The sequence below is a fragment of the Epinephelus moara genome, chromosome 14, assembly GCF_006386435.1.
Source record: "Epinephelus moara isolate mb chromosome 14, YSFRI_EMoa_1.0, whole genome shotgun sequence".
Taxonomy (NCBI): domain Eukaryota; kingdom Metazoa; phylum Chordata; class Actinopteri; order Perciformes; family Serranidae; genus Epinephelus; species Epinephelus moara.
The window spans coordinates 26,538,345-26,556,588 of record NC_065519.1 but is presented as its reverse complement, the minus strand read 5'-3'; the positions used below and the strand labels follow the sequence as shown (position 1 = coordinate 26,556,588).

Below are 18,244 nucleotides of genomic sequence, written 5' to 3'. Positions count from 1 at the left end.
TAGTATAGCAGTATGGATATTTGAATGCACAGTGTATAAAACAATAATCTTTCAGCAGCTACTGGATGGATGATCATCAGTTTGTACAGACATTTATGGTCAGGGTCAAGACTTTGGTGATCACCAGGAGGTTGACATTTTTGGGACATACTGTGTCTATATAGCCATTATTATCTCCCTCCAAATTAACTGTTATAATTGAACAGTTTTATTTTAAATATTTTGGTTTCATATGCCTCAGCTGCTCAGTGCTAGTTAGCAAATGTTAGCATGCTAACCCACAAAGCTAAGAAGGTGGACATGGTACACATTAAACCTGTGAACATCAGCATGTTAGTGTAGCTGCTGTGTGCATGTTAGTGTGTCAATAACATTTAGCTTAGTGTGCTGCTGTGGCTATGACTGTAGACTTGCTTGTTTATCTAATACTAGTAGTCTCGATTAGTAATGACATTTCGATGCAGCTGATCCTACTGAAACAAATTCTTAAATCTTAAATTTAAAATAAACACTCATACAGGTTATGAATTTAAAAAAAAAGTTTATTAAATAATTTTTATCCACCAAAAGGATAAAACAAGACACGGCCAATTCATAGTGCAGCTTTCACATGACAAAGGATTGTTCAACACAAAATTGGAAAGAGCGGAGAGGGGAGAGAGATGTGTGTGTGTATGAATACACAGACCAAATTTATCACACAGTCAATATAATCTGTCTCATTACACTTGGTGCCTCTGGTTCGTTCAGCTTCATTTTTCTGTCACCTAACAAATTCAGCTTTTTTATGTTTTTGCTTGGAGGGTCTCAGAAAATAATGAGCTGTTTTGACGAGTAAAATAATGTTGCAGTGTTGAAACAGCTTCTCAGTTAACCGACACAGCCCGAAAAACAAAAAGGTATTTACTTGGTGTGAGTGTGTAATTTGTATGTGTGTGTATTCAAGAGTCCTTTCGCCAAACTCCAGTTGAAGACTCGCTAATCCCCAGTTTTCTTCTCTGTGCCGTTAGAAGCATTTGACCGGCATTCAGATGCGTCTTCGCTGCTCTGCTCCCCTGTCCCACTGCTGCCTCCCTGTGATGACTGGTGGTACAGCATGTGAAGCCGCTCTGCGTTCATGTCTGCATCCTCTGCACCCTCGCAGCACTTTATCCACATCTGAGGAATAGCCTCGATGCCATAGTGGGCCCCAGCGATGGCCCCTGCCATGCAGGCTATGGTGTCTGTGTCCCCTCCCAGGGCCAGGCTGTATGCTATTGTCCTCTCCAGGCCGCCGTAGCTCTCTGGAAGACATTCTCTGGGCTGCAGGCAGTGGAGGACGCAGAAGATGGCAGTGGGGACTGAGTGGAGCGCCGCAATGCCATTACCTGGATAGAAAGACAGGAAATGTTGAGCGATAAGAAGTCAGGAAAACAAACTGGAGTAGAATCTGGTAGAGGCAAAATGAGACAAAAATACAGTGGCCCTGAGAGCACAATGCAGAAATTAAGAAAGCATGTGCAAATATATTGACATAAGCAAATGAAGAAACGTGGAGCATTTAGAGAACAACACCAACTTAACAACATACGAAAGCATCAGTTCGACGACATGCAGCATTTTAAAAAAGCACCGCAAGAGGCTCACAACATAATGGCATGATTCAGATATCTTTGCAGATATGTGTCGTCAAATTGGTGAAGATGTTTCTTGATTTGTTTGTGGTGTGTTTATTTGCATGTATTTTCATAATATGCAATGTGTTAAGCTCTCATGGCCACCGTACAAAAATGTTAAATTAATATAGCGGAGTTCAGTGAGGCTGGAACACAGAGGACAGATCTATCACCCCTTATATGCTCTGTGTCCAAATGTGAAGCCTAAATTTTCAAAAAAAAAAATCTTTAATTCAATGAGAGCAGCAAGAGGTAAATATCAAAATGTTTTTTTCAAGATCTCTTAGGAGGACATGGAATTCCAGCCTACTGTTGTATATAGGTAAAATTATAAGTGAGTTAGTGAATTATTCAGCCATCAGAAACTTATAATTATCGTTAGAGTGAGCACTAATTCACTTGTTCTAGCTTCTTGAATGTGATCATTTGGTGGTTTTCTTGACCTGCTATGATAGAGGACTGAATATTTTGTGGTCTTATACTGTTGCTTGGACGAAACACGCAATCTGAAAAAGTCAACTTTGGCTTTGGGAAACTGTGACGGGCATTTTTCCATTAACGTCAGGCAAAACATTAATCAAGAAAAGATTATAACATGATTAAATTCCCACTGCTTGCAGCCATAAAGAGTAATGAAAATAGAACACTGTGTGTATTAAAAATATATTTTGGAAACGGTCAGTGGATGAATTGAAAAGGATAGATGGATGATAAAAAGCTTTGTAAAAACCTCAATGTAAAGTCAAGATAAAGTCAAAGGTAAACAGATACTGACCCAGTTCAGAAATGACCTCCTCTATGCTGACCTTGCTCCTGTCCATCAGGTCTCTCACTCTGTGGAGGCGCTCACAGAACGGTTTCTCTGCTTCCTTTAGGCTGGAGAGAAACGACATGTTAAAGGAAGATTGACACTAAAATACAGCACATTTTATATTCTTCTTTATACCTCTAAAAATCTTCCATATTTCCTGCAGTGAACCCCAAACATCACACTGCAGCTCTGACCTCCTCAGACAGACATCACTAGTTCAGATCTGTGCTAAAGCAGCCGTAGAGGAGGAGAATTGAATCATGTAGTACTCACATTCTGGCATCATTGCGTGCAGCCTCGTCGCCCTCAACTTCCTCCATCTCTGTAATTAGTCTGCTGATAAACTGCTGGGGCAGGTCTAACGCCCCTTGCAGGGAGAGGTGCACAGCTAATGCCTGCAGCACTGCCCCATTATAACCCAGAGAGCAGGAGTGGGTCAGCATGGCACCCAGACGGGCGAACTGCAGAGAAAGAAAGAGAATGAAATCAGACCAACTCTGCACGAACAAGATAGTGGATCTTGCAGTGTGACCCTGTGTGTTTCATTGTCAGTCATAATTAGGACAAAATACACAGAAGGTGCAGGTGAACACGGTTTCCAGCGAAATAAGCATTACTTTGCTGTTTTTTGTGATGAGTTAACAAATAAATTCAATCAACCTCGTCTTTAGACACTTGTCTGGTTGGTAGCTGATCACAGATGAACCACAATAACACCCATGACATTTTAGTAAGCTAACCACAGTGTCAATCTCGTTCTGTATATAAACACTGCTACATACAGTACTCAAAGTCCGCAGGCTGAATACATTGACTGAATTCACTGAGTTGCTTCTTCATAAGCTATATCTCAAAGTCAAAGATTAAAATTAAAGAAATGACCATTTACTGCAGAGATTTAAGGAAGAGTTCACCCCAAAATTGAAAATGCATATTTTTCCTCTTACCTGTATTGCTATTTGTCAATTTAGATTGCTTTGGTGTGACTAGCCGAGTTTTTGGAGGCATCTGCTGTAGAGATGTCTGCCTTCTCTCAAATATAATGGAACTAGATGCTGCGCAAGCTCACCTAGCATCACTGAGCTAGCGAGCATTACAGCTCAGCCGAGGAGGATGCCATCAGTGTTAACATATCGTGCTGTCACAAGCCTCTCGTCCATGAGTAGATGCATGCTCCCTTCTGGATGGTGATACGGTTGGCAGGTGTACTTTGAAACTGGCAGGTGTACTTTGAAACTGCTCACAACAAAGTCTGTGGATTATCTGAGTAACCGGGTCATGATTTCTGGAAAGAGACATTGCTGTGAGTTTTTTAATATCTTTTTTATTTATTTAAGCACTACAAGCAAAGTGCCATCTAGTTTTCTTATAATTGAGAAAGGGCAGACATCTCCACAGCCAATATCTCCACCACTCAGCAACTCACAAAATTTGCACTTTAGATTTTGAAGTGAACTGTCCCTTTAAGACTCAAGTCACATAACTTGAACTTAAATCTGACCTCCATCACTTTATTTATTTGAGACTTGATTTATGAAGAGAATTAATTCAAATCTGTACTTGATTTGGAAATCTCTGTTCTGAGACTTGACTTAGACCAAACCTTCATGTTAATTTCAACTTGACTACAGTATTTTTGTGCAAGTATTAGAGATTTGTCTTTTAACTTCATGAAAATAAGCACGGAATTTAGAGGATGTTTCTCACTTGTGCCAAAGTTTTTTAATTTAAACTCGAGACTTTACTTGAGACATGTGTCAAATGACAAGTAAGGACTCTAGTGTAGTTTACTTGGTTACACAACAGATGAAACTTTAATGAAACTAGCTCAGGCACACTACAGAGTTAGAAGTTTAAGATAAATCAGTTCATAAAATATGCTATGTCTCAATGTGCGCATCACCAAAAATGTGATTTTTGCCCAAAATGCTGCCCTCTGCTCACCCTTTTAACATCAACAGGATCGGGAAAAGCCAGTGCGAAGGGGGCCGCCCTCATGGCTCCTCCGTTCCCAAAGGAGCCTCGACCATTGAACTGGTCCCTGGCTGGCTGGAACACATCACTGAGCTGAGGGGAGGACAGCTTCTTCAACACCTGGATCACTCCAGAACCATAACCACGACCTGGGGACGTACTGTACTCCTTGGCAAACCTACAGGTGTCAGACACCAGGGCTTCAATTTGTGTGTGTGTGTGTGTGTGTGTGTGTGTGTGTGTGTGTGTGTGTGTGTGTGTGTGTGGTGTGTGTGTGTGTGTGTGTGTGTGTAAGTGCTACCTTCAGTTTTTTTTTTTGGACAATATTTACACAGCAATAATACACTTAAACTCAACATGAAAGATATTAGTGTCAGCAGCAGTGTGCATTCGTATACCTGCGAGCCATGTCCTGCTCGTCAAAGCCGGTTCGGGTGAGTAGAGACTGGACCACACAACGCGCCATTGCCGTGTCGTCACTGTACTCGAGAATACCTAACACACACACATAAACACTGTATAATGCACAAGAACATTTTGCATCTCGTATCAGCATTACTATAATTTCAGCCCTGACTATAAACTTAAAAAAAAAAAAAAAACAATCCATCCATTTTTGGTGACTTGTAAAATAAAGTGTGTTGGACACATTTTCTCAAATGGACAGTGAAGTTTGATTTTCTCCTTTTTAAATGGAGTATTTTGGGTTTGTGGACATCATTCTGAGTCAGGGGTGTTGTAGTTTGTTTGCAATTTTTTATTTCTAAGTAATTAATGCCATAACTAAATTTTTAAAAAATTTAAATTTTAAAATTGTCCAGGTAAGTCAGCTGAGAGACTGAACTTTGTTAAAAAATGTGGAGGCTCTCTAAGGCCTTTTTCATGCCTTTCAAAAAGTGCAAAATGCTTTAGTTTGCCCCTGCACTAGGCTCCATCACTAAACACGAGTTGTATGGTGTGTAAAAAAATAAAAAAGAAAGGGAAAAATTCAATAAGGTGCATGAGAGAGACACATGGATTGGTGGGTGGAGGTCCACAGAGACTGCTTTTGCACAGGGCCCAGAGTTTGGTGTGACGCCACTGTTCTGGGTATCAATCACTGATGCTGCTGGGAGAAGTTTGCCCTCTGCCATGATACCTTTTCATGGTTGGGTTTAAGAAAAATGCAGGGAATTCTGCCAGAAAGGCCTCTTTGGCAGAATGCCATGAAGGTTAACGTCTCCCATGTCCATGACTGAGGGTTTTACTGTACATTATGTTAGGATAAATGCATGTCATTCATTCAGGATGAATGCATGATCTTTAAGTGTTGGTAACCCCCCTATGCAACACTTCACTGACCCACACTATTGCTCCAATTTAATATCAAGATCTAAGTAATGGCAGACTAGTAGTGAATTCACAGTCCTAGTGAATAGGTGTTGGTATGGGTAAGGTGCACAGTAGGTCTGGGGTCAGCAGGGAGCCATGTGTCTCCCCCACTGCCATCAGAGCCATCCTGTAATATGCATTTCCTTTATTGTGGACTGATATGAAATCTCAACCTCTCACTAACCATTCCCTTTGGTCTCGTCGTCCAGGCTGCTCAGATGCTGCAGCACACTCTCCATGGGAACCTCCTCCGCTCCTTCAAACTCTCCCCCGACACAATCTCCCAGCACAGCCGCGACCAGCGCTCCCCTAAACCGGGACAAAGACGCCGGGCCCCCCGCTGCCACCGCTCTCGCTGCCGTCATTGCCATTCATCCGCCGGTGAAGAGACTTCAACCTACGCCGAGAAAACGCTCCGCTGGTCGGCTGACCAGACTGTCAGACAAGGAGAGGATACGCAGGAAGCGACAAGAACAACAATTGTCTGGTGGACTCCCCCTCTCTGCTGCTTCCTGAAAACGTTTTGACGGCTGTTTGACCCCGATGACAAGTTCGGCTGAGCGCACATAGAAATTCATTTACATAGAGTGGACTTTCACTGAAAGACAGCCTACAGTCTGCTCTGGTTAATCTGTTTCGAAGTCATGCATTAAATACCGTAATGGATACAATTAATGCGACCAACGTTATGAAAACAGGTCACTGCTGGTGCCTGAGAATGAGCAGATATCTGCGTATGAATGCAGATCTGACGGTAACGGAAGGCTAGTATTTTTTTTCTATGCTGGCGAGGGCATGACCTGCCCTGCTTTTCCTTACTCTGCCTCTGATTGGATTATCCTGATATTTCCCTTAACTCTAACCAACCCCACTGCTGCTGACCGAATCTAACCAATCAAAACAGCGAAGACAACTAGTACTAGCCAATCGGAGGCAGAGTAGGCGGGTCGTGCGTCATCGATACTGAAAGCGTTCTGGTTTCCATTTGTAGTCCATTTGTAGTCCGTGTAGATTTAACCAATCACATTTGAGCGGGCTTTGGGTGCATGCAAGTAAACAGTCCGTGTGGAGAGCAAAGGAGGCGGAACGCATTGGATGTGACACAATCACGGAACCCCTGAACTGTCGTCTGACAAAGATTTATGTTGTTATTAGCTTTTTAAAAAATTGATCTGTATTCGTACATGCAGATATTTGTGTCTATCACCAGCAGATTCTGCTTTCATGCTGCTAAAGGCTACTGTAGCGTGCTCTCCTCATACGGTAAAGGCTGGTCAATGTTTAATGTCAGATTCATGCGTGTGGTACGCTGCAGCCTATCCCCTATGAATACAGGTTAAAAAAAAAACCAAGTCTACATGCTCTGTGTATGTAGAGTGATCACCAAAAACTGAGTAGCAAAACTAAATGGACAGACCATCTCTTATTTCCACTTTCTTCCCACACTGAATTGCCTAGTCCTGATCATCAGTGTCACTATTATGTTATAGCATTTCCTTCCTCCACAGTGTCATCTCCACTGGCTACTGAGAGTAGATTAGTAGGGGTCCAACAGACCCAGCCAACCCAGTCCAGTCCACCTATATCTGAGGCAGCACCACAGGCACATGCTGCTTTCATGCTGCCAAAGGCTACTGTAGCATGGTCTCCTTATACAGTTAAGGTTGGTCTCAGCATTTATGCCAACCCTTTGGTCACTGCTGTAACAGCTGTCACTTGGCCTTAACACCGTTGTCCACTGTGTCATCTCCACTGGCTGCTGTGAGTAGATTATCTGGGGACAAACAGGCCCATGCTGCCAAATGCTACAGTAGAACATACAGCGAAGGTTGGTCTTCTTTGGTAATCTCTATAAAAAGATGTTAAAATTTCAACAGACCGATAGCTGATGGGGTGCAAGATTATTAAAGCTTTAAGTGGGACCTCAGTAGATGTGATGTTGGAACCCATTAAAATGTTTATGTTGTCAAGCCACACATTTGCTAAGATCACCCTCTGCTGAATAGGAGCTGTGGCCCTGACAGGATGAGATGTGTGTCTTACCACTGATTTTGATCTGGCAGTCATTGATTAGATGGATCCAGAATGTAGAATGGTGAAACTGAAGACAGCTTAGAGGGCAGTGTCTTCTCTTCTTATTGTCTGGGCCTTATTCCAAATTGCACTTTAAGCATTTTGTCCAAATGGTGTTCACTCCGGTGAATGCTCACATGCATTTTCAACACTTCACTGCACAAGTACCAGCCTGTTTCAAGACTTCCAGCCTTATCCTCATCTCCCAAAACACAAAGACGGCAGGATAAATGACTACATACCTGTCGCCCTGACCTCTATATTCAGGAAGTCTTATTTTTTGATTTGTAATGTTTAACTTGTACAAAGACATATGTTAACAACATCATATATTATCTATATTATATCACACTTTGTACATTTTTTTCACTTACACTAAGTCAAACAAAGGAAACCCACTTTGTTGTCCAGAATAACATATTTTAGGAGAACTTGTGTCATGTATAGGTTATGAGGTCTTTTGAGTGGCTTGTCCTGTTCCACCTCAAAATTATCATCAACCCACTCCTGGACCCCCTGCAGATCTGTAGAGGACACAGTCAACAGGGCCCTCCATTTAATTTTTTAGAATCCTCAGAAACCTACACCAGGGTCCTGTCTGTGCACTTCTCTGCTCTGTTGCAGGATAAGCTCCCACAGCTGAACATGTCAGACTGGATTACAGACCTCCTGTCTGACCTTACATCCATCTCATTCTCATGAATAAGAATTTGGCATAAACATCCACTTGCACTAAAGAATGAACTGATTAGAATTTGTGGATGAAGGTCAACGTTCAAGGTCACTGTGACGTCAAAAAAACATTTGGCCATAACTCAAGAATCCACATGGTTATTATGACAAAACTCCACACTAATGTTTAGGAATAAATGATGAAGTGATTACATTTTATATCCAAAAGGTCGAAGGTCAACTTCACTGTAAGATCATAATGTTTGGAAAAACACTTTTCTGGCCATTACTCAATGCCATAACTCAGGAACAGAAGATGCTGCATTTGGTCAGATACTGAATTGGTGACACTAATCTTGGGTGCCGAACTTGAAACTGTGCTGATTGTACAGATCTTCTGTGTGGCTGGGTGTAAGATGTGTGTGAAGTGTCAGTATTTTCACAGACATGGATGTAAACTGTGAGCGCATTTTGACTGGTTTGTGGAGGCATACAATACAAGGCAGTAATTGTAGGTAAATAGTATTTTCAGTATTTTTTTTTTTTGTATTTTTTTTCTATGCAGCAAAACACTAAAGGAAATTTATTTTATGTGAAAACCTACACTGCAATAATGGGGTTTGATTCTGACAGAACTAATTGTCGGACCTCAAGGGTTTAGCTAGCCGACTGGTCAAGAATGAATTAACTAAGTAATGTAACTGCAGGTCTTTTTTAATCACTTCCACTCAAAATTATATCTAAAAAATGTCTGCAACCCATTACAAATATCTGAATAATAAGGTTACACCTACCCTCAAATGTAAGTAATTGGGTATATCTTCTGGCATGTGAGGGAGATGACTTTTGGCAGGTGGTATTTTACATATTTTTACATAACACAATTCGAGATAAACTAGGCCTATGTCCTGTATATATATACCCCTTTGAATTACCACATATTGTAATGTTTCAATTGTCGATCAAACATATTTACAAAGACCTTAATCATGTGCTATATTTAAAGAAAATATGTTTAGTTTTGTGACATCCATTATGCATGGTGTTAGATTACGGGGGAAAAATATGGAGGGTATGGATTTTATTTGCTGTGCGCATAGACGTGGCTGTGCGTCAAAATGCACTGAATGCAGTGTGCAGTGTTTCGTGGTCAATAAAAGCTGGAATTACCGTATTGACTTGAATACAGCACAGTGACGCTGGAGAGGGCATTTGAAAAAACCGGGTTAGGCGTGCGGGCTGCATGTGTGGACTTGGAAAGTATAATTACGTATTTAGAACAGCGGACTACGCTGGTGCAACGCAATTATACTTCTAACTGGAGGAAGATATCATCACTTTGAACTACCTACGATGTCAGGAGAAAAAGATGAAGAAAAGCCAGTCAAATTTACGGTAACGCTGAATCTTCCACACCGAACTGTTTCTTCTTCGTCGTCGCCTTTAACGTACATTTAACGGTCATTTAATATGTAAAAGTGTTTCTTATCTTCGGAAAGTATACCCAAAAACATTAGGTGGTGTCCTTCTGCTTACATTTGTAACAACCTGCCTTACCGGCGTTAGCATTGTGCTTTATTGAGTTTATAGCTGCATCTTTTTTGTTAGTAGCTTGCATACATAACCCATAACCCTCAGTGGTGGGTGGATGTTTGGAAGCGCGGCGTCTGCAGCATAATTAAAACATGGCGGACTCGGAGGAATTTAGACTTAAACGATTAAAGGTAAGAAACACAAAGCTAGAATATGTAGCAACACTCGTACGACAAGCTAAATTGACTAGCTGAAACAGCCACACAAAAAGACATGAAGTTATTGTGGGCTAGCTTCCGGTCGAGATGTGCACATTTAAGCTAACATTAGCTAGCTAGCAGTCAACCCTGTAGCTTGCTGCTATTCGGCACTGATGCATGCCACCACGCCAAGCTCCGTTTAACAGCCGGACAATGCATTAGTCGCCAAACGAATATGTTCAACAGAATATGGCGTAGGTCTTTTTTATGAATCTCAAGAGAGTTGATTAATCCAGCACTGCAGCTGGACTGATTGTTGCAGTTGATTGCTGGCTCCACAAAGCCTTTGCATCGCGGAGGGCTGCTGCGAACAATAAAAAAGTGATTTCACTGAATTTTAAATGCGAGTCACTTGAATGTTATTTTGACTCGAGGGTTCAATCACCTACCACAATGTCCTATTGGGTTGTTTGATGTGTGTGTCTGTACAAGTTTACAATTGTGCCAGGAGGCGAGATATTGACCAATTTTAAATGGAGTTTGGTGGGACGCCCCCTCCATACCACTGGTCGGACAGCATGGGGCCTGTAGCCATCATAACCTATAGTAGTGGGACATTGATAACATAAAGCCTCATACAGCCAGTTCCCTAAGACGTGGACACCAAGAAGATATGTTCAATGAGAGTAGGGCGTTATTTGCTGAGATGGACACAAAATCATATTTCTCAATTTAACCAAAGTGATTTACACTGCCCACTGACAGATGGTGGTTGTTGTGCTTATGTGAAGGTGACGGGTAAAGTTGGCTCTCCATCCCCTTGTATTGTAAATGGGCTTGTTGCTGGAGACAGATTTGTGCACTGTGGGCATCTTCTTGGCAAGTCAAGTCTGTAGTGGAGAAAGACAGACAGAGGTGCAATGTGTTTAGTTGGACCAGTAGACCTTTCTTCGAGGCAAGCATTTGGACACGTTATAACCAGGAAAGCAAAGATTCGGCTAATGTCAATTGAAAGTGGCTGCACTCCATTTAGATGACCCACCCACAGGGCCCTGGTATTGTGCACACTGTCTCATTAACATGGCTTTTAACTGGTCTAGAGCCATCATTTATGTTATTAGAGCCACCTGTGCTTTTCCTGCTATGACAAAAAAAGTAAAAAAAAAACAAACAAGATAAAGGTCTATATTTGAGTGTAACTTGGATCAACTTCACTCTGTTGAGGGGCCATGTACAAAAGGGAGAACTATAGATAACTGTGGACTGGATTCTAAGTGGGTTTACTGGACATCTGAATTGAAACACTTAAGTCACAGGTGATCAGGTGTCTTTATTCCTCAAATGAATTAGAGTAAAACAATGTTTAAATTTTTGAAAATTTGAAGCTTAATTTATGGTATTAATAGTTAGGGTACACAGTAACCAGTAATGGACATTTGACATTATGATGTTTTAAACAGTTATTAGGTTTAACATTGAGCAACAGAAGATTAAAGTGCATCATTCCTTAAGTGCCAAACTTGTTATTGCCTCATAAAATCCCCAACCTTTTTCTCCCCTACAGCATGAGGAGCACCTGTCCAGAGTTTTTGATGAAGTAATGGGGCTTGGAGAATTTGCTGACTCCTCCAGGGGCTCTGCCAGCTCTACCAGGAGTGGAGGTCAGGACGAGACAAAGGGAGTAGACGAAACCTCAGGACAAGGGGAGAACCAACCGGTAGAAGAAGAGGACAGCAACGGCAGCAGACAAGAAGAGAAGATGGATGAGGAGATTGGAGAGTCATCCCTTCCTCCCATTTCCTCCCCTGCATCTGTCCGACGCTCCTCGTTTACCATGAGTACAACCGAGGGAGGAGGAGGGGGAGGAAGTGGAGGGGCAGCATTTGATGATGCGTTGGATGGCCTTCCTTCGTATGGGCCAGAAGAAGAAGAAGAGGAAGACTGGCACTTCGCCCTGCCGATGGGCACCCTGGAGGATGTTAGTGTGGGTAAGACAAAAGGAAAAACAGGCCTACCAGGAGCAGGGAACAACACAACTCGAGGGGAGCCCTTTCCTCAGGAGGAAGAGAGGGAAGCGAGCAGTGGGTCCGCTAACACCTCCCACTCCTCACAGGACCACACACCTGAAAACAGCCGAGGTAAAGCAGCATGCACACATGACAGTTTAGACTGTTGTAAAAGACAAGATTGATTTCCATTGCTTTATTGCAAGTTTCTATCATCTGTATCGTAGTATCTAGAGACAAGAAAATTGTCTTTTGGGCTGTCACATCACCAATTCTACACATCGGGTTCACTACACTTGTGCCAGAGAGTACCTTTCAGCCTGTGAAAACAGTTGTATAATGTCCTCTGTGTCTCTGGAGGAAGCTTCCTGTAGTCAGAAAATAACTGTTACGATGTCATAGTGATGTCTTCAGGGTAATGAGGGCTTTCAGAAAAATGGGTATTTACCAGGCAGGGAGGGTCTAACAAAAGACACTGTTGAGTTGCATTATGGGAAATGTAGGATCCCATATTTTGGGGGCTTGACCCATACTTGAGATAAAAAGTTATGATGTATTTGCCTCTGCTGCTTTGGTTTTGACCATTCTTTTTTATGTCTCTTGTTAGTCTTTCAAGTTCACTGGCTTGCAGTACTAAATGGCTGTAGTGACCCTTTTAAGTGACGGTGGCTAATCGTCACATGTAGTTTGTGCACCATTGGCTCTGGTTGAACTTTATCAGCAGCTAAAGGCAATACATTATGTTGGATCTGCAGTGGACGCAATTGAACCAAGAGAGAGCGACTGACATGCTGTTCTGCATAACAAATCCCATTAAGTGGGATTTCTCCTTCTCATTTTTTACCAAGCGTCTCTCCTCTTTCACGAGGCATCAACAACAGTCTGATAGTTCCAGTGCAAAGCAAAACTTTACAGAACCTTAACATCTTAATTTTTTTCCAATTCAAGGTTTTAAGGAAATTAAAATAGTGACTCCTGGGAAAATATAGGCTACAGTCAAATTTGACCTCAGGAGCTTTATTTCACAAGATCTGTGGCACTACATTTTTTATGCACGACCTGATTACTTTTAGATGTAGTAGTGATATATATTTATTTATGCAAATTATAAAATTGTCTGTCAAATTGTTGCAAATCATCCTTATCTTGAATGTTCAGTACAAATGTCAACTCAGTCCAGTAAAAAAATAAGCAGTCCGTGAGGCTTAGAATATACCTACAAAGAATCGCAAATGCTATTAATCGCAGTGCGCCAGACTCCAAAAATCCTTCACTAAAATCCACGACCTGAACTGGGAAAAGTTCTGACATCTGGGCCACTTTGCATAAAACGACCCAATTAGTATTCTCAGCATAAAATTAGACTGTTAAACAAAATTAATCGTTGCCTTGTCTGTTAAGTTTCTTACTATTCTGATATTATATTATATCTTTATCTTGTAGTTTTTGTGGCTTGTTTGTGTCAGGGTTTGGTGTGTACTACCCCAATTTCAATGGGCTTCTTGGGCTGGATGGTACATGTGCATGGGAATTGGACAGCTTTCATTTATCAGAACAAAACATGAGGTGACCACGCAGGGACTATTTCACCACAGGAAGAAAAAAGGAGCTTTAAAATGCTTAAAAAAATAGTTTGCACTGGAATTGTTTGCAACAGTGTGTTCATTTCCTGGCGTTTATGGTGGCCTGGGCAGAACATGTGTAGTTGGAAACTCTTGGATGACGTCTGTACTGTGTTTTCTTTCCTACCTTTCTGTCAGATGGAGGCACCCTGACCCAGACAGAGGAGACAGAAGACAGCCAACAGGGAGAGGTAGGAAACGATTGGAAAGACTGTCAAATAACTGCAGTTATAAAAACTTTGAATCTTCAGCAAGTAATCATGAATACTCTTTATTATTTCAGAGGTCGGAGGCAGCTCCAACAGAGGACAGTAATCCCCCAATGCCTGCTAGTATCAATATTAAAGATGAGCCCATTGATGAGGGTTATGATGCTGCTTTACTGCCTCAGAGCTCCATCAGACAGATCAAAGAGGAGCTGGAGCATCAGGAGGTAAAGTTATCAGTATGCATTTGCTGTTTATGTTCAAGTTTCATATTGAATATCGGGAGAGGGTACAAGAAGACAATAATGATGTGTTTGGGTTGAAGCTGCAGACAGCTCATACTGTGTGCTTATTGTTAATAATAGTATAATGTTTTATAGCATCACAGAAACTAGACACATTTGGTCTCATTCATGAAATATTTGTAAATCTGTGAGTAGATTTGCACATAAAACACCTCGGTACTAAAAATCTACACCAGATTCATAAATGCTGCGGAAAACTCGGATTTGATCATAGGCACGTGTTTATGTTCATGAATGCCAATCAATTGTAAACTGACAGCATGCTTCCGCTACTCAACAATTAGCATACATGCCCGCCCATGAATATCCAGTGACCACCATATATGGAGGTGATAATCATTGTGGATAGGTACATCCTGCCGGCCTGGAAGGAGGTAACAGATGCTGTTAACTCCGTGTAATCTGTTGAAAGAATTATCCTAGAAATTAAAGGAAAATGGTTTGATATGAAACTTTACGTACGCACAAAAAAAAAAAAAAAAAACAGCTAGAGGAGGCTGTTCCCAGCTGCAGCTGCAGATGAGCTCATTGCTTGCATTATCGGAGAGACTTCTGTCAGGAATTATTCCTGATGGAGACAGTGACATACCTCCACTGGAGCAGTCAATAGCAAAACCAGAAGGTATGGTGATGCACGTGTTGTATGACGTGTTAACTTGCTGTACGTTCTGACAGCCACTGATAGCTTAGTGTTTGGTCAGTACTGTGGGTCTCGCAGTCTCACCACTCAAACAGATGCATCAATTGCATCAGCGTATTGTGAACACAACAGAGCACAACACACATTAAAATTGTAATTTCTAATAATGACAAACAATATTTATGTGCATTCCTTATTTACACAAGCACTACAAGGCGTCAGAAGCAGGTGTAGATTTTGTTAGTGCCTATGAAAAGATCAGAGCTACTAACGTATTAATGAATGGCAAAATACATGTAAATTTCCTTCTGTGAACAGTTTACAAATAAATTCGTTCTGCTCATGTTTCATGAAAGAGACCCATCATCTTTAAATCAATAATATGATAACTTTTTTCTTTAACTTACAACAGTACTGCCTGAAGGGCATATTTAACCACTTAAGCCAAATCTGAATTCCTAATGTGTGCTCATTTCAGGAAGAGCTGAGGATCAGCTCTGTCTACTCTGTAGGTGGAGGAAACGCGTTTGCACCCCCTACCAGTGAGTTCATTTATTTTTTGTCTGTGAAATGCTTTTCTCATTTTGACATCAGGTTGTAGTGCTCATATTGCGTTCTCTTCATGTCTGTAAGTTAAGATGGAGACAGGAAGTTAATGTGGGTGGTTGTTTAAAGTCTGTGGCTATAAAGCAGAGTGCACAGGATATGCTGTGGGCAGTTTGGTTATTGCCCCCAAGAGCTTTTGGATTAGTTTGGCTACACTGACCAAATAAATACTCTTTGCTTTCACCTTCCATTAGTGTTAGTCATTTCCCAAAACATGGAAAGCAAGCCACATTTTAGCTTTTGTAATATTTTGACAAATTGTGTAAGTTAATTGTTAAAGGTGGTACACTCACCTCACAGTTTAGTGCGTCACCTGCCTAAAAAGCATTTGGCCACATTTATAACTAGGCTAAGTATGATTTTGCTCATAAAACAGTCTTTTTTCAGAATCAGAAATATTTTATTGATCCCCAGGGGAAATTGGGTGAACAAGTGTAACTGCAAAAGGCAGCATGAATCATCGGTGTATGCAAACTTGTGATCCTGGCACTAACATTGCTTCTGTTTAGTTGGATCAGTTGGCAGGATAAATATCCTGCTTGGAGGGATGAACAACTTTGTCAACTTTACTGAAAACCTGCAGGAGAAAGCTGAAATGAGGGCGGCTTGTCACACATGTAGGTTCATCCACTTCATCGCTGCCTCTCTTCTCCGCCCAGACAGGGCTTGCACATTGTTCAAAATTAGTTGTACACCCAGTCTGAAAAGAGACTGAATAAGTGAGATATATATACATATATATATATATAAAGAAATAATCAGTGTAACATTCGTACTGGCCTTCATGCTGCTTTCTGCTGTTTACTTACCAGTTTTCCAGCTTATCCATGACCTCAAGCGTGACAACACTAGAAAAAAAATACAAACACAGAAAGGTATACTTGTCTGCTGTAGAGCCGTGTCCACTGGAAATTGAAAAGGAGTCTGTAGCCTATTTTTAGTGGGTTTTCCTGGAAGGGGGCTCTCTGTCTCTCGATCTGCCTCTTTTTGTCTTTGTGTCTGAGCGCTGGCAAGACAGAGGAAAGTTTAATATAGTCCATTAACACATACTACCCAAATTGATATGATGAAACGCTGGTTGATGATCAGCAAAGTATCCCTTTAGGCATGTGGGAATGCACCACAAGGATGAATTCACTGATCACTTTTCACTATTTAAACTCTGACATTAAGTAACTTTAATGGAAACCAGTGCAGGCTTATGTTTTGTTACAATACATTGTAATTTGATATTAACTTTCTTCTTCTTTACCAACCTTTCACCTCTTATCCATTATAGTGCCAGCAGCTGTCCCAGCTCCCCCTCCAGCAGCCATTTTCATCCCAGGTAGAGGAGCTGTCCTACAAGCCATGACTCCCCTCCCTCTCAGACCACCAGCTCCAATCCCAAGTACTCTACCAGCTCTGATACCAGCGCCCCCACGCCCGCCTCCACCCGCAGTTCCCGGTAGTGTTCGCTGCAGTGGCTGCTCTAAGGTACTGCTGTCACTTTGTGCTGCATCTGCATAGATGTGCAAATTATTTAGGAAAAACTGTTATTACTGATGACAGATGTTTACATAAACTCTGAATTTTAATGTGGAGTATTGACAGAAAAATAAATATTTGTTATATTTATCAGTTATACTGATGACATTATAAGCAGAAATGATAATGTTTAACGTGTTAGGTCTTTGGGCAGTGATGTAGGGTTTTATTTCTTTTCTAATTTCTTATTTTCATGTCTCATGGTTCTGTAAATGGTCATAGGTTCTGCTGAAAGGCCAAACGGCATTCCAAAGAAAAGGTTCGACGCAGCTCTTCTGCTCCACGGTCTGTCTGACTGGCCATCTGCCTCCAGCCAACAAGAACCGATCTTGTTTCCAGTGCAACAGGTAAATCTTTGTTTCCACATGACATCACTATGAACTTAAATCAGGGTTTCATTTAGCTGCAATAAGCTGGCATTGGGCTTCTATAAGGTGTATTTATTTACCACATAAAAAGCACTATAAGCAAAATTATATTTGTTTTAGGGTGTTTGCTATTTCTAAATTTTAAGTTGGATAGATGAATGGGAATGTAACAGGTGCCTCAAGGCAGCCAGATGTTTCCACCCTATTGCTGACAGCAAAAGCCTTTGGTTAAGTTTTTAATAGAATGCCTTTGTGGATAACAGCACTTTTTGTAATTTACTGTATGACCTTTAATTCTGTTGTTGGAAAAAAGTGTCTTTTCAGTGGCCCACATCAGAATTTAAATCCAATATACCTATAAAAAGCTATTTTTCCTCACCAGAATGATATATGTGCAGTGTTTCCCACAGGATTTTGGGAAACTATGAGGGGGGGAGAAAATTTTGAACATTGTAAATTGAAATGAATTTGTATACAAAATGTAGAGAAAGGTAAAATCATCAAGTTTTGAAAAAGTATTGCAATTTAATTTTGTCTTTAATGTTATTATCTTATATTAACTTTGTAATATGATTATCTTATATAATGTTATTACTATCCTAAAACATTCTCCAGGTCCTCTGTAACTCTGCAGGACTTATTTCCACCCTGCAGCAGCAGTACCGTGGCGAACGG

General features: G+C 41.2%; 2 protein-coding genes across 6 annotated transcripts in view; one reads left to right on the top strand and one right to left on the bottom strand.

The window, feature by feature from the left end:
- Window positions 1-940: 940 nt before the first annotated feature.
- Window positions 941-6,559, bottom strand: adprs (ADP-ribosylserine hydrolase). Its single transcript, XM_050062631.1, has 6 exons — window positions 5,996-6,559; window positions 4,839-4,935; window positions 4,411-4,618; window positions 2,740-2,927; window positions 2,431-2,531; window positions 941-1,367 (listed from the first exon to the last, which is right to left on the bottom strand). Exons 1-6 carry the CDS (start codon window positions 6,180-6,182, stop codon window positions 979-981), a joined length of 1,170 nt encoding a protein of 389 aa, XP_049918588.1. The 5' UTR covers window positions 6,183-6,559; the 3' UTR covers window positions 941-978.
- A 2,685-nt stretch (window positions 6,560-9,244) lies between these two features.
- Window positions 9,245-18,244, top strand: part of LOC126400603 (zinc finger MYM-type protein 4-like) — a 30,119-nt gene continuing 21,119 nt past the window's right edge. The window contains exons 1-8 of one of the 5 annotated variants that reach the window (XM_050061445.1): window positions 9,245-9,951; window positions 11,854-12,427; window positions 14,056-14,108; window positions 14,201-14,350; window positions 15,547-15,610; window positions 16,184-16,291; window positions 16,954-17,150; window positions 17,424-17,548. In XM_050061445.1, coding sequence (XP_049917402.1) covers window positions 9,910-9,951; window positions 11,854-12,427; window positions 14,056-14,108; window positions 14,201-14,350; window positions 15,547-15,610; window positions 16,184-16,291; window positions 16,954-17,150; window positions 17,424-17,548 — 1,313 coding nt within the window. In that variant the 5' untranslated portion in view covers window positions 9,245-9,909. The other 4 variants (XM_050061444.1, XM_050061442.1, XM_050061443.1 and 1 more) reach the window with 4 other exon arrangements.